Here is a 17,039-nt window from a genome sequence, read left to right on the forward strand (position 1 = left end):
GGGGTGGGGGACAATGACTGTAATGTTGTGAAATTTGAAGAGAAGAGGAAAAACATCGTATTTAAGGGTTCCAGAACCTCTCATTTTCATTTTCTAGAGCAAATATATGACACTTTGTATTTGATTCATTTGTTTGTTTGTTTTTTTGTTTGTTTATTTATTTTTAGAATTTTGAATCTTTAACAAACAGGCTGGTAATTTTAAGAAGCTGCTAGTTTGCCTATTTTTAGGTTTGAAGGCATGGTCAGTTTGGGCAGTTCTAATACATGTTCACACAGTAGTCCCTATGAGTTTATTAAAACAAATTGTTTTGTCACTTTTTTCTACCCAAAGTCCTAAAGCCTTAAAAGCTTTCATTCTCAATACCGTGGCTGCAGGTTCCTACACAATCAGACTTCTGCCTGCCCCTCTCCTCATACATGTTATCTCAGCTTCAGCACATGGACCTTCATTCAGATGTCAAACACACCCAACTCTTCACAAATCGGGACTTTTGTGCAAAAACTCTCCTCTTCTGAAACTCTTCCCTCATTTTCCCCTAACTGTGTTCATCAAAAATGCATCTTACCTCTCATTTTTCCTGAGAAGGATTGCTGACTGAATAATCCAAATTCAGTCTCCTTTCTGCACTTAGTCATAGCCCTCTGTATGCTTCCTTTACAATGCGTATTCAGCATTCAAATGTTACATTTGCTTGTATAACTTGTTTTAATGTCTTCTTTCTGAGATAAAAAATAATGCATGAGCACAGGGATCATAGCTGTAGTGCTGATCATAGAATCCTCAATGCCTTCCCAATGCCTTCCCCCATGCTCAGCCGTGGTCAGTTCATATTTATTGAGTGATTAAATGCGGTCATGTTCAGAAGTACCCTCTCAGAGGGAAGACAGGGATTGGGGGCCGGGGAGGTGAAGAGATCAACCAAAGAACTTGTATGCATGTATGCATAACCCATGGACACAGACAATAGATGGTAAAGGCCTGGGCTGCAGGCAGGTTAGAAGGGTCAGTCAATGGGGGGTTGAGGGGGGACATATGTAATACTTTCAGCAATAAAGATTAAAAAAACAAAAGTACCCATTTTATGTCAGTCAGGACTACATTTGAGTGATTGTTTGTTTTTGCATTGTAACCTTGTAAAAATTATCAAAATTCATAAACAAAACATGAACTGATGGTGAGTTCTTGTTAATAATATATTTGTTCCTGTCATCATTGTTGTCATTATCATCACTATCATCATTATCGTTGTCATCACCATCACCATCTATATAAGGTTTGTCTTTGATGGTTTTGTCACTCAAACAAAGCCCCTATCTCTAAGCGAGAAATGTATTATGCTAAACCAAGGAACTTTAGAGAGTATGCTTACATTTGCTTTGTATTAATATTGCAGATTTGGGTTTTATTCTGGGTTAAGTTATTTACTTAGTATCATTCTGAATAAAAAATAAAAAACGTTAAAAGTTTAATAAAGTAGCACACACTTCCTTACTCATTTATAAAGCAACAACAATGACAAAAAACAGACCTGAGGGAGTACAAGTGAGTCGGTAGTTTCAATTATGTTACTTTTATCTTCTCCACAGTGTCAGGCAAGTTAAATACATTTTGAGATAAAGAAGACATCTACCTTAGGCATTGCTAAGTGGCACCTTCTTCCATACTTTTCTGTTTAGACTCTGGAATACTTATTATGAGATCGGGGTGTGATTTTATAGAGATGGTTTTAATTATTCAAGCTTGATAGCTCCTAAAGGTGGTGATTTGGCCCCAGCTGGCATTTAGCAATGACTGGAAACATGTTTGGTTATCACAACTGGGTTGTTTAGCAGAACAGGTGCTATGGCACCCAGTGTTTAGAGGTCAGGGCTGCCTGTTAAACATCCTACAATGCCCAAGACAGCTCCCACAAAAAAAGAATTTTCAAGCCCAAAATGTCAAGAGTGCTAAGGCTGAGAAATGTTTTGTAGAGCAATGAAGGGAATGAGCTTCTGCTTGCAATGAGGATGACTGTCACAAACAAAACATTGAGCAAAGAGCTCAGAAAAGAGTACATGAAGTTGTGTTATATGAAGTTAAGAAACAGACTAAACTTTGCTTGGTGATAGAAGGCAGAGTAGTAGTTAATCTTGGTTAACTAGAAGTAGAAACATTACTGGGATTCAAGTAATGCTTTATATTTTTATCTGGGTGGGAGGTGCAAGGATGAATTTATTTGTAAACTAGAGGCCCAATGCAAGAAATTCATGCATTCGGGGGGTCCCTCAGCCTGGCCTGCACCCTGTTGCAGTATGGGAGCCCTCAGGGGATATCCAACTGCTGGCTTCTGCCACCACCTCTGCACTTGCCAGCCATGAGCCCAGCTTCTGTCTGAGTGGTGCAACCACTGTGGGAGCACACTGGCCACCAGGGGACAGCTCCTGTGTTGAGCATCTGTCCCCTGGTGGTCAGTGCGCATCATAGTGACCATCATTCCTCCGTTCGGTCGATTTGCATATTAGCCTTTTATTATATAGGATAATAGGTACCTGTGTACTAAAGTCTCTAGTAGACTCTGAACTTCATCTGCAACTTTGGCTCTTCCTAGCCTTCAGACTAGAATTGGAACATTAGCTCTCCTGGGCCTGCTGGCTTACCTTGCAGGTTTTGGACTTGATAACCTCCATAATTATTTGAGCCAGTTCCTTTCAATAAATTTCTTTCTATATATATACACATCCTATTGGTTCTGGGTTTGTTTTGTTTTCTTTGTTTGTTTGTTTGTAGAACCCTAACTGCTACACAAGGTTAAATTTTGGAATTAACAATAACTTTTCCACTTATGAAACTTGCCATTGGAAATTCAATTCTTTGCTCATCATGGTTTCTTTTTGTATTGTGAGCCCTTCTTCTACAACTCCTACACAAATTCTCCTGAACCTCAATGAAGTATATGTCCATTGTTCTCACCACTTTTCATCTCTCCCATGTCCCCTAACCTTCTTATATTCCTTTGTTTTGAAATACAAGCTCTCCTGCAAACACATGTGTTCAGCTCTCTTCTGAGTAGTCACTTTGCCTAAAGTCAACCATTCATAAGATGTTCATTATTCAAGGACCGATCTCTTAAAAACTGGGGGAAATGAGATGGATTACTAAAGCCCAGAGTTCTCCATTGAAATGGGTGAAGCAACTGTTAAGATTATAGCTAAACTTTCCTTCCTTCCAAGTCCAATTTCCTTCTACATTCTATTATAAGTGCTTGTCCCAGGAGTTTTCCCTAATAAACATTTTACATGCAAATTTCCATCCCAGAATTTGCTTAATAGGGAATTCAGTCCATAGTAGATTGTACCCAGAGAGCTCTAAAAATTAAAATTCTGCAAAAGGCTTCTAGATATATATAATTGGCTGCCTGGATCACAGGAACCCCACCAATGTGGGGTGGTAGTGTGCATAGACCTTGGCACAGGGTAGGTCTGCAAATATTAATCTTTATAGTGGTGCTGTTTGCTGTTAGTGCCTCAGTTTGATCATCTTACAAGGCCTTGCATCCATCCTGCTATTGCTGTGGGTGTTCGTTGCTAAAAAGCTCACAGCTGCTCTTTCCTTTGGAGAATTTCCCTTAACAGCATGGTAGCTGCTCTGCTCAAGATGAATAGCCCCCGACAATGCCTCATGGGGTACAAATGTCTAGAACTTTGCTTCAAGGAGAGACAAACTCTCGTGCTGTTTGTGCTACAGAGATTCCAGTGGATCTGCTTGAATCCATTCTTTCCCTGCAACCATAGTCTTTTTTCATTTCATTTCTATTTTCTTGCCCTCTCCCACTTCCCTTAGACCCCTTCTATTGAAAGCAGCCCTCAATAAATCACATGAACACAAACACATCACCAAGCCTCTGCATCTAGAGAGTCTGACATAAGACAACTAATCCTGCTTTGTGGTTTGGTAGAGGTAAAATTTATATGACGTTTCTTAGTGTGCTTTACAAAAAAGCATATTCTATTATTGTTAGGTGTAGGGTTCTACATTCATACATTAGGCCAAATTTGTTCATCTTTTAAATATATTTTCTAACTTTACTTGACATTTTTCGTGTTATTTTTTTATTTACTGAGATTTGTGAAAATCATTTTTATGTCTCCAAATATAGAAATTAAAAACTTTCTCTGTTCTTTAATTGATTACATTATAAATGGCACTATTTAGACTTAAATCATGAAACTCAAAATTACTCACCTTATTCTCCTCAAAACAATTCAAAGGGCTTCTAATACTTGATCTACATGCAGACTCTTCCTGAATTATTTTATCTCCTCTTTTTAATACAGAGTACATTCTTATGATGTTTTTATTAAGTTAATATTTATTGTTTTCATATCCACTGCTGTTTTGGATCTGCATTTACTTTTGTACTGCAGACTTTATATTTAAGCTATTTTTATTTTTGCCTAAACTAAAACATTTAAAACTTTCTTGACTTATTTAAGAAAAGATCTCCTCCAAATATAAATTTTGCACCCATTGTTGGAAGTTATTTTTTCCTGCCATACATTTAGGTTAAAAATGATATTTCACTACCTTATATTCTCTCTCTTGCACTATTGTTTGACTACCCTTATAATACAAATCATGAGAGCTCCTACAAACTCTTCCCATCATGTGAAGACACCACAAGAAAGCAGCCCTCAGCAAATCAGGAAGAGAATTCTGACCAAGAACCCCCCAGTGCTGGCATGCTGATCTGGAACTAGCAGCCTCCAGAACTAGAAGAAATAAATATTTGCTTTCTAAGACACACAATAATGGGTAACTTTTTGTAGCAGCCTGAGCTAAGACAAACCATGATACTGATTGCAATCATTGTATGTGCTTGGCTTCTGGTATTTAAGTGCCACCACTTGAGCTCCATGTTTCAAGGCTTATCATCCCCAACACCAGCAGGCCATGCAGTTCTGCAATGGCACATGTCTCTTTGGCTCTTGCTTATAGCATAGAGACCACCATTGCACTTTTAAGGATGATAGGCTCTCTCTCACCAGTGCATGTTCTTATGTTTGGTAATTGGCTTCTAATAGCTTAAAAGTATAATTCAGGATAGGAAGTAGAAGCTACTCTACCTGAGATTTTTTTCTTTTTTTTAAATTTTTTTTAGCTGAGATATCCAACAGAGATAGGAAAGTGTATATCTTAGTTTTGAAGCAAATATAATGGATTGAGAACCAGGCCAAAAAGAAAACAAGATGAGGATACAAATTTTATACTTTGACTTAATCTGAAACTCCTAATTGTCCAGGCTGATGTCATTTCTAGAAGCCATGAGAGCTTTCATCATCTAATTTTTAACATTTTCTTGTCATTATTATCATTACTAGAGGCCCAGTACATGGATTTGTGCACCAGTGGGGGTCTCTTGGCCTGGCCTGCACAGATCGGGCCAAAGCAGGCTCTCCAACATTCCCCCAGATTTCAAGACGGTGCAGTCCAGGCCAAAGGACCCCCCTGGTGCATGATTGAGGCCAGGAAGGGATCGCCGGAGGGATCCAGGGCACCCAATCCCAATCAGCCAGACCACAGCAGCAAGCTAACCTACCGGTAGGAGCATGTGCCCCTTGGTGGTCAGTGGGCATCATAGTGACCAGTCGAATGAATGGTCAGACACTTAGCATATTAGCCTTTTATATATATAGACTAGTGGCCCGGTGCACGAAATTCTTGCATGGGGGGTGTCCCTCAGACCGACCTGCCCTCTTCAATCTGGGACCCCTTGGGGAATGTCCGACTGCTGGTTTAGGCCCGATCCCTGTGGGCCTAAACTGACAGTCTCACATTCCCTCTTGCAATACAGGACAGCTGGGTCCAAACTGCTCACCTGCCTGCCTGCCCGATTGACTTTAACCACTCTGCATGCTAGCCTGGTCACCACAACTGCGCCCCACCCCACCGCCGGCCTGATCGCCCCCAACTGCCCTCCCCAGCTGGTCTCCCAGTCTATAATTAGCATATTACACTTCTATTAGTATAGATTAGTATTACACTTTACATTTTCTTTGTTATTTATTTATTTATAAAATTTCATTACAGGATTCAAAAGAAAGAGTATATAATGAAAAGCATGTGACTTGATTACCCTGATCTCACCCACTTCTTCCAAGTAGGAACTGATATTACTTCTTTGAGGGCTCCTATGGATATTCAATGTGTACACATACATATGATTGCACACAGGAATTACATTTTTTTCCTGTAAACACATTATACACTTCTTGTGTACCTCATTTTAAAATGTATTTTTAAGATTGTTGTATATTTATAAAAATGGAGTTGAATTCTCTATTTACTGGATGCATAATATTCCACCATATGCAAATGTTAAATTTATATTACCAATTTATATAGATGAATTTATTAGTAGTTTCCAGTCTTTTGCCATTTACAGTGATAACTTGATTAAATGTAAGTATATTTATTTAAAAATGTACTGGTATGTTTCATTAAGTAAACATGCTATATCAAAGCCTATGGGCATTTATCCTATCTAATGAGGGCTAGACATTGATATCCTTTAGTAGGCACTTTTCATGTTTAAGACTTGGATGAATGAAATCAAAATGAATACACACCAAAAACAAGCCATAGCATATATCCACATTCTATACTTTATTTCAAAGGAGAACTATTTATCTTTAAATAGTGAGCCAAAACCTCTCACAACATTACTAAAAAATTTACCAGATGCACGAAATATTGAGTCAATTTCACTGGCAAGTCTATCCATGATTTGTGTCATCAAGGGACTATTATCACTTTGAGTACTACCAATCATATTTCTCAAATGATTGATCTCTGCATTCATATCTTCAGATTTACTTTTAAATCCTTCTCTAAGCAAATCTTCTTGAACCTAAGAAAAGGTGAGAAGTAAAATGTTTTAAATTCCCATGTTTTTCAAAAATTACATTTTATATTTAAGAATTCTTTCCTTCTACTCTTAAAATTGTTCTCTCTTACACAACCAAAGATAATTTTGCAACAAGGAATAATCCTGTCTTGGACCTAAACACTGAAAGAAAGCATAGTTTACAGTCTTACAAATACTCACATATCCATAGGGTTTTGCTAGAATGCTAAGCCTGACCTGAGGATAAATGTACTATGTGCCAGTCATAATACCAGTTGAGAAGTAACATTAATCTGCTTGTACTAATTCTCAGTCTCACTTGGAATAATATGGCCAACCAAAATGCAGAAAAAAATGGGAAATTATACATGTTCTAGAACTCTATTATGAACATGTACAGAGAGCCAATCAGGAATTCTTCCTTTGCCATATGATAACTTGGGTAGACTCTCCATACATGGGAACAACGCAGCAGGTTTGAAGCTGTTACATCTTGTTTTTTTAATCTGGACATTTCTGATAGTTTATTGTCAGCACAGACCTACCTTAGAGTCTTTGGGTGGTAATAGGGTTCCTGATAATAGGCAATGATCTTGGTAAAGCAAACCAGTTGATGATAATAACAAATACATGTATTTCAAATACCTATTTATTCAGGCCAAATAAGATCATTTCCAAATAACCTAAAATATCACCTCAAACCCTATTTATATTCTACAAGTATTCAGAGATGAGATGCTTGTCCAGACTACTCCAGAGTATATGCACAGAGTAGATTTCAAAGATATTTTTTACAAAGAAAGGGAACAAGGGGAAAATTCAAGGTTTTAACAAATCACAAGTAGTAAATGACAATGGTGTTTCCTCCATGGTCTTGCTGTAACATTCTCCATCCCACCTGAGGTACCAGGACAATGACCATGGAGCACTACTGAGTTCATGGCAGGACTTACCTTTAATTTATGCTCCAATATCATATTCTGCTCTTCTCTTAATATCTCTCTTTCCCTCTCCATCTTCTCCTTCAGTTGCAATATATTTTCCTCGAGACTCCTCTTCTGTGCCTCCATCTGCTGCTGCTGCTCCTGTAGTTTCTGTCTCAGCAACTCCTGATCCTTCTCAACTGCCTCCTTCTTGGCCCGCTCCGCTGCCCCAGGGAGGTTTGACAGAGGGAAGAAAATTAGGTGAGGACTAATCTCTACCCTCCTGAGCTCTGATAACCAACCAAACTGGAAGAGGAGGTGGAATACTCTGAACTGCTCCCTTGCCACACCATCAAGAGCACATTTCAGAGTGTGATGGGAAAGGCCCTGGCTGGCTGATGTGCCCTGGTGTTTTCAGAGTTAGAGAGTATCCCACAGAAGGAGAGAAATCTCCTTGTGTCAGGAGGTTTTGTTCTCGCAGCTGTCAAAGGACAGTGCAGGTACCTGACACTCATTGTGAGCCCAGCCCTGCCCCTTACCTGCCATGGTCTTCATCTCCTCCGTGAGCCCTTTGTCTCCCTGCAGGATGGAATTCTCTGTTGCTGCCTGCGACTGCAGGAACCTCTGGAGAGCCTCATGTGCCTGAGGAGACAAGAAGGAACAAAAAACTTTGATTTTCACTGGGAAAAATAGTGCTTCAAAACGAAGTATGTCCATGTAATTTTTCCTTCATGATTAAAACTGCATCAGCCCTAACCAGTTTGGCTCAGTAGATAGAGCGTCAGCCTGAGGACTCAAGGGTCCCAGGTTCGATTCCGGTCAAGGGCATGTACCTTGGTTGCAGGCACATCCCCAATAGGGTGTGTGCAGGAGGCAGCTGATCGATGTTTCTCTCTCATTGATGTTTCTAACTCTCTATCCCTCTCCCTTCCTTTCTGTAAAAAATCAATAAAATATATATTTTTTTTTAAAAACTGCATCATGATTTCACACAGTTTCCAAACTCCTTAGAGTGACCAGAGCTCTTCATACTCCCTGCAGTCTCTCTCCCAGTGTTACTTTCTTCTCTTCACTCTCCATTCCAGACGGTGAGACCACGTTCAGTTCTACAAACCCACTGTCTCTGGTGCTTTTGTATATTTGCTTTCCAGGGAGAAATGTTGTCTCCAATCAGTATCCTGCTCTCCTCTGCCACTTGCTGACTGTAACTCTAGGCAAGTCATTTTAACCCATCTCTGCCTCTCAGTTCAGATGTGTAAAATGTTGAAAAAAAGTATAGATGCGTCCTAATGCTATATAAAGGATAATAATTCAAATTCTAGGGAAAGAGCTCAATATTGTGTCTTAACAGTAAGAGTTCAATAAATATTAATTACATTGTTATTTAATGCTATTACTTGTATCATCACCTATGTAGCCAATTATCTCAGGTTCATAACTATGATAACCCTGTGTTAGCAATTGTCTACATGTTTGACTTCCTTTTCTCTTTTGATCTGCCTTAAACACAAAGGCTCTGACTTTAACTTGTAAATTGTCTGCCTTTGACACACTGAATATAATATTGTTGGATGGAAAATGATTTTTTTCTCCTGTGTCTCTTATGGATTTCAGAAATCTATATTCATTTTTGAGAATGGGCATTTTGATTCTCTATAGAAAGAAAGACAAAATAACTGGCCTTTTATGCTAAAACAGTCATGACATCCCCATGTTCCCATATTACCCACAACTGATGCTGTGATCGATTTCCAGGAGACCCTCTTACCTTTAATCTGTAGGATCCCTATGCTCCCCTTATTCCTCACCTTCACTCCTTTCCTGGGCACTTGCCAGTAGTCCTGTTCAAGCCTTTTCTTTGCTTCCATGTAGAGCTTGTGACCACCAGGAACAGAGAAAATGCCTGCTGAAATACCTTCCATCAGGGACTTGGAAAGCTGCTCAAGTTTTTCCTGGCAGTATTTAACAGATGCCTCTTCATTCCGCAGCAAGATCTTATCCTGCTTATCCTTTATGATTTCCTGCAAGGGAAGTATAGAGGGGTGTCACCAGGAGAAAGGAACAGAGGAGAAAAAGTTCCAAAGAACCGGGTGGAAGGAAGTCTAGCTGTGGTCCTCATGAGAAAGGCATTCTGTTGGAGAAAGACATGGAATAAAACAGGAATTACAAGGCTTCCTTTACTCACAACCCTGAAAATTCCATGTGAGGCAGGGGAAAGCTTCTAACCTCCCTGGGTCGCAGGTCCTTCATCAAAAATGTTGGTGTTGAATTATCTTATCTCTATGGCTCCTTGAGCTGTAACTTTTGTTAATTCCATCTTCAATGACACAATGATACAACAAGGAGCCATAGGAGTTGAAAATAGCCTGGTATGAGAATCTGTTGAGAGACATTTGGTTCCTGAGAATGGGAGAGTGTTCTCAAGAAAGTGACTAGCCAAGGAATGACTTTTGGGTATTCAGGGCAGGCTTGAATTCAATATAAGTATTCAGTTCAGAAAGATGTCTATGCTAATTATGCATCAGAGACCAGAGAAATTTTTATATAAAGTAGCTGATGTTTGTGGGGAGAAGAAGAAGAAATTGCAGTCTTTTGAACTCTGTCCCTCATTAGAATCCAGACTACTCGATCCATGAGTGAGAGAGAAGGACTGGGGTCAGAAAAGATCTTCCAGGTTTAATTTACAATGGAAAGGTCTCAAAGGGTAAATAAATACTAAGACAAAGTACCACAAGATTCTTCTGGAACACCTGGTTGTCATCCTTGAAGGAGTGCTCCATGAAGATTGCAATGGCTTCCCTCTCACAGGCTGCATGCAGGTCCAGCAGCTCCTGCAGCGTGTCTGTGGGGAAGCTCACTCTCTGGGCCATCTGCTCGCTGTAGTGGTTGGCTGCCTTCTGAACAGCTCTGGAGTTCTCAATTTGGGCCAGAGTTGTCATCGCATTCTCCAAACAAGGCACTGATCCATTGTTGATGGCATCCACATAAGTCACCACCAGAGTCCTTAGCCCTAATAAGCCAGGAAATTTAAGGCATAAATATCAATTTATCACTCAACAGGATCCATTTATGTAAGATTACATTTCTAAATGTCTCTTTCTGCCTTTCTGTCTCTTTCTCTCACACACAAATACACATATATGCATACACACACACATACACACAAACACACCACTTCCTTCTACTATTATTGGAGTACAAGGTTAGTTGGATATTAACAAGAGACCAGGGAGCTAATGAAATCAGAGTCTGATAAAGCCTGATTAAGTAGGAAAAAACAGCCTTACAGTCACGCTGGGGAGTCCACCCAACTAACCAGGATGGGAGAAAAATGGCGCAGGGGTAAAATTTCTATACTAAGTACCTGTGAAGTAAGAGCCAAATAACCAAGCGGAACTAAGAAGCATGTGCAAAAAGAGCCAAAATGCGGACCATAAGTGAGGGAGGGCACAAACCTGGGAAAATCTGGGAAAAGATTGTGTGGGGGAAGGGCACAAGCCCTGAAGAAGACAGGAAAGAGATTGGATAGTTGTAAAGAAAGCCTGCCCTTACCCAAACCCAAAAATAAAAATGGGGAAGGTTCACAAATACCCCAGGGCAGTATCTGCCCACTAGCCTGCCAGCTCTCTGTCTCCCTGAGAGTGTACTTTGCTTTTCACTTTAATAAACCTTGCCACTATCGCGTAAAACTCCTCCTACATCAGGGTCCCTGAAATTCCTTTCACACAACACCACAAAAGAACATATTTCCTCTAGTAACACTATTGTCCCATTGACTTTTAATTTGTATGTTTCTTCAGACCACAAGGCTAACATAATTCAATATTAACCTTTATCTAACATACTAAAGGATATCTGGAAAAAACATAATTTCCCATTGAAAATCTTAGCAGCAAATTGTAGACAGATGAGGCAGGGTAAATGTGATCCTATTTTTTTCTGAATTCTCAAGATTCCCATAAATTTTCAGAGCTTTATGGGCTAATGTGCATTATTAAATTGGTCTAAACACCCAAAATATCCTCTGTATACCTCTTGCAACTCTCATCTAATAAAGAGGGAATATGCAAATTGACTGTCATGCTGTAATGGTCAAGATGGCTGCGCCCACAGCGGAGGCCGAGTTCCCGTAACAAGCCTTAACAAGCAATCAGCAGGGACCTGAGGCTGCATGGTGCAGGGCTGGGGCAGGAGACCTGAGGCTGCACCCCCGCCTGGTGGCACTTGATGGGGGACCTCAGTCCATGCCCCCTGCCCCATGCCATGCCAGGGGACCTCAGGCTGCGCCACCACCCTGGCACCAAGCTGGGAGACCTAAAGCTGCGCCCCCTGCCTGGCAGGGCTTGACGGGTCTGGATCTTGCCCAATGGGGGTGGGGCCAGCCAGGTCTGAGGTATGCGCGGTTGGGCGGGGACTTGACTCTGGGTCCCGCAGTGCACCCCAGACTCTAACAAGAGGAAGATTTTCATATACATTTTACTAATTTTCTTTCATCTCTGACACTTCTATTATAAAGGGCAAATAGCAATATTAAAATATTTCCTCTAATTAATTCCCTTTTAATGTGCACAAATTTTGTGTACTGGACAACTAGTTCATTATAAAGAACTTCAAGTGAGAAAATATATATTCTGTTTTTTAACCCCAGTTAGTGATTCATTAAGATTAGAAGATTTTGTTATATGTATGGATACTGTAGATTTTGATGATAAAGGCTGTAATTTTGGAGAGGAATTTGTAAACACCTAAAAGTGTGATAAATATACACTTGTCATCATGGAGTATGAACATCAATGACTCATAATTCTATATAGAATCAAAAAGAAATCCTGGAGAACACATCCTATAATATATTCAAAAAATATTAGGTCCCACAAAATGTGAAATGGAGACTCACGTTTCCCAGTGACCATGATTCCCTCTCTGAGGGTCTTGGTCCTGGCCTGGGTGAAGATGTAAGAACAGAAATTCTTTGTTTCTTCCTTGAAGTAAGGATCCAATTGTTTTTCCTCAACCTTCTCAATATTGGCTAGGAGTTTTTTGTCATTTGTTGGCCGGTCAAAGACAAAACATTTCCGTCTTGGAAAGAAATTCCGGATGCACTCTCTTCGGAAATTGGATATTTGAGCTTTGTGATTCATGCCTGAAAGATTAAAACAAACAAAAACAAAAACAGGTATTACAATAGAAGCAGTCTAAGGACAAGGGACCTAAAGATTTTTATGACAGGGATTTTTGTATCTTTGCTGTATTCTCTCTGTATAACTTCTGTTTATAACTCCTCTAGCATGGACATCCAAATTCTTCTTTAACATAAAATTTACCATGATACAACTCCAGGGAAAATTTTTTGAAGAGATCAACATAGTTAAAAAACAACAACAATAACCTGTTGCAACTATCAGACCTAAAAATGGTAGAGTATTGTGTGTATTGTCTATATTGCTTACTGTATGAATAACAAAAACATGGGTCAAATGTACGTTTTTGGTCTACTTGATCACATGGGGAAATGAAACTATGGATCAAAATGAAGAGCCCAAACAAGACTTAATGAAGCAATGTTAGAAATAACAGCAGATTATTTAAGGGAAACTGTTTAGATGCTAAAAATGAAGTGTACAGCATTAGCTCTTAAAAAAATAAAAACCTCTGAAGAGTGAAGAGTAAATGTAGCTAAAATGTAATTTTTTAAAATATATTTTATTGATTTTTTACAGAGACGAAGGGAGAGGGATAGAGAGTTAGAAACATCAATGAGAGAGAAACATCGATCAGCTGCCTCCTGCACACCTCCTACTGGGGATGTGCCCGCAACCAAGGTACATGCCCTTGACCTATGTAAGATTACATTTCTAAATGTCTCTTTCTGCCTTTCTGTCTCTTTCTCTCACACACAAATACACATATATGCATACACACACACATACACACAAACACACCACTTCCTTCTACTATTATTGGAGTACAAGGTTAGTTGGATATTAACAAGAGACCAGGGAGCTAATGAAATCAGAGTCTGATAAAGCCTGATTAAGTAGGAAAAAACAGCCTTACAGTCACGCTGGGGAGTCCACCCAACTAACCAGGATGGGAGAAAAATGGCGCAGGGGTAAAATTTCTATACTAAGTACCTGTGAAGTAAGAGCCAAATAACCAAGCGGAACTAAGAAGCATGTGCAAAAAGAGCCAAAATGCGGACCATAAGTGAGGGAGGGCACAAACCTGGGAAAATCTGGGAAAAGATTGTGTGGGGGAAGGGCACAAGCCCTGAAGAAGACAGGAAAGAGATTGGATAGTTGTAAAGAAAGCCTGCCCTTACCCAAACCCAAAAATAAAAATGGGGAAGGTTCACAAATACCCCAGGGCAGTATCTGCCCACTAGCCTGCCAGCTCTCTGTCTCCCTGAGAGTGTACTTTGCTTTTCACTTTAATAAACCTTGCCACTATCGCGTAAAACTCCTCCTACATCAGGGTCCCTGAAATTCCTTTCACACAACACCACAAAAGAACATATTTCCTCTAGTAACACTATTGTCCCATTGACTTTTAATTTGTATGTTTCTTCAGACCACAAGGCTAACATAATTCAATATTAACCTTTATCTAACATACTAAAGGATATCTGGAAAAAACATAATTTCCCATTGAAAATCTTAGCAGCAAATTGTAGACAGATGAGGCAGGGTAAATGTGATCCTATTTTTTTCTGAATTCTCAAGATTCCCATAAATTTTCAGAGCTTTATGGGCTAATGTGCATTATTAAATTGGTCTAAACACCCAAAATATCCTCTGTATACCTCTTGCAACTCTCATCTAATAAAGAGGGAATATGCAAATTGACTGTCATGCTGTAATGGTCAAGATGGCTGCGCCCACAGCGGAGGCCGAGTTCCCGTAACAAGCCTTAACAAGCAATCAGCAGGGACCTGAGGCTGCATGGTGCAGGGCTGGGGCAGGAGACCTGAGGCTGCACCCCCGCCTGGTGGCACTTGATGGGGGACCTCAGTCCATGCCCCCTGCCCCATGCCATGCCAGGGGACCTCAGGCTGCGCCACCACCCTGGCACCAAGCTGGGAGACCTAAAGCTGCGCCCCCTGCCTGGCAGGGCTTGACGGGTCTGGATCTTGCCCAATGGGGGTGGGGCCAGCCAGGTCTGAGGTATGCGCGGTTGGGCGGGGACTTGACTCTGGGTCCCGCAGTGCACCCCAGACTCTAACAAGAGGAAGATTTTCATATACATTTTACTAATTTTCTTTCATCTCTGACACTTCTATTATAAAGGGCAAATAGCAATATTAAAATATTTCCTCTAATTAATTCCCTTTTAATGTGCACAAATTTTGTGTACTGGACAACTAGTTCATTATAAAGAACTTCAAGTGAGAAAATATATATTCTGTTTTTTAACCCCAGTTAGTGATTCATTAAGATTAGAAGATTTTGTTATATGTATGGATACTGTAGATTTTGATGATAAAGGCTGTAATTTTGGAGAGGAATTTGTAAACACCTAAAAGTGTGATAAATATACACTTGTCATCATGGAGTATGAACATCAATGACTCATAATTCTATATAGAATCAAAAAGAAATCCTGGAGAACACATCCTATAATATATTCAAAAAATATTAGGTCCCACAAAATGTGAAATGGAGACTCACGTTTCCCAGTGACCATGATTCCCTCTCTGAGGGTCTTGGTCCTGGCCTGGGTGAAGATGTAAGAACAGAAATTCTTTGTTTCTTCCTTGAAGTAAGGATCCAATTGTTTTTCCTCAACCTTCTCAATATTGGCTAGGAGTTTTTTGTCATTTGTTGGCCGGTCAAAGACAAAACATTTCCGTCTTGGAAAGAAATTCCGGATGCACTCTCTTCGGAAATTGGATATTTGAGCTTTGTGATTCATGCCTGAAAGATTAAAACAAACAAAAACAAAAACAGGTATTACAATAGAAGCAGTCTAAGGACAAGGGACCTAAAGATTTTTATGACAGGGATTTTTGTATCTTTGCTGTATTCTCTCTGTATAACTTCTGTTTATAACTCCTCTAGCATGGACATCCAAATTCTTCTTTAACATAAAATTTACCATGATACAACTCCAGGGAAAATTTTTTGAAGAGATCAACATAGTTAAAAAACAACAACAATAACCTGTTGCAACTATCAGACCTAAAAATGGTAGAGTATTGTGTGTATTGTCTATATTGCTTACTGTATGAATAACAAAAACATGGGTCAAATGTACGTTTTTGGTCTACTTGATCACATGGGGAAATGAAACTATGGATCAAAATGAAGAGCCCAAACAAGACTTAATGAAGCAATGTTAGAAATAACAGCAGATTATTTAAGGGAAACTGTTTAGATGCTAAAAATGAAGTGTACAGCATTAGCTCTTAAAAAAATAAAAACCTCTGAAGAGTGAAGAGTAAATGTAGCTAAAATGTAATTTTTTAAAATATATTTTATTGATTTTTTACAGAGACGAAGGGAGAGGGATAGAGAGTTAGAAACATCAATGAGAGAGAAACATCGATCAGCTGCCTCCTGCACACCTCCTACTGGGGATGTGCCCGCAACCAAGGTACATGCCCTTGACCGGAATCAAACCTGGGACCTTTCAGTCCGCAGGCCAATGCTCTATCCACTGAGCCAAACCGGTTAGGGCTAAAATGGAATTTTAAGATATCACCATTAGTCTCTAAATTCTTTACGGTAAAGAACTATATTTAATCTTATAGTTTTGCTGTGTAGCCTATTTCTCATTGTTTTTGAGAAAGCATGAATAGAAACATGAAATCAAGAGTGTATAAATCAGAAATGATATTCCTTTCAAGGTTTCATCAGATACCTACATGCCCATGTAAATATAACCCATTCATATATTTTCATTATTTTGAAATTATAGCATGGGTAGCCCTGATCAGTTTGGCTCAGTGGATAGAGCGTCGGCCTGCGAACTGAGGGGTCCCGGGTTCAATTCCGGTCAAAGGCATGTACCTTGGTTGTGGGCACATCCTCAGTAGGGGGTGTGCAGGAGGCCGCTGATCAATGTTTCTCTCTCATCAATGTTTCTAATTATCTATCTCCTCTCTCCCTTCTCTGTAAAAAATCAATAAAATATATTTTTAAAAAAAGAAATTATAGATGGGTAAATATGTGGAAATGGAAAAAAGCTATGATACAGAAATAAAGATTTAACATAATTAAAATGTCTATAAT

General features: G+C 39.6%; 1 protein-coding gene across 2 annotated transcripts in view; it reads right to left on the bottom strand.

The window, feature by feature from the left end:
* LOC102247043 (guanylate-binding protein 6-like) overlaps positions 1-17,039 on the bottom strand; it is a 203,135-nt gene that overhangs the window by 2,254 nt on the left and 183,842 nt on the right. Inside the window, exons 18-23 of one of the 2 annotated variants that reach the window (XM_014537340.1) lie at positions 15,477-15,722; positions 10,539-10,819; positions 9,618-9,830; positions 8,349-8,451; positions 7,840-8,033; positions 6,718-6,889 (exon numbers count right to left, since the gene is read on the bottom strand). In XM_014537340.1, the coding sequence (XP_014392826.1) occupies positions 6,718-6,889; positions 7,840-8,033; positions 8,349-8,451; positions 9,618-9,830; positions 10,539-10,819; positions 15,477-15,722 (1,209 nt within the window). Of the gene's footprint in view, positions 1-6,626; positions 6,890-7,839; positions 8,034-8,348; positions 8,452-9,617; positions 9,831-10,538; positions 10,820-15,476; positions 15,723-17,039 lie in introns of those variants that run through there. The other variant, XM_014537339.1, reaches the window with a different exon arrangement.

This window comes from Myotis brandtii, unplaced genomic scaffold (genome assembly GCF_000412655.1).
Source record: "Myotis brandtii unplaced genomic scaffold, ASM41265v1 scaffold177, whole genome shotgun sequence".
Taxonomy (NCBI): domain Eukaryota; kingdom Metazoa; phylum Chordata; class Mammalia; order Chiroptera; family Vespertilionidae; genus Myotis; species Myotis brandtii.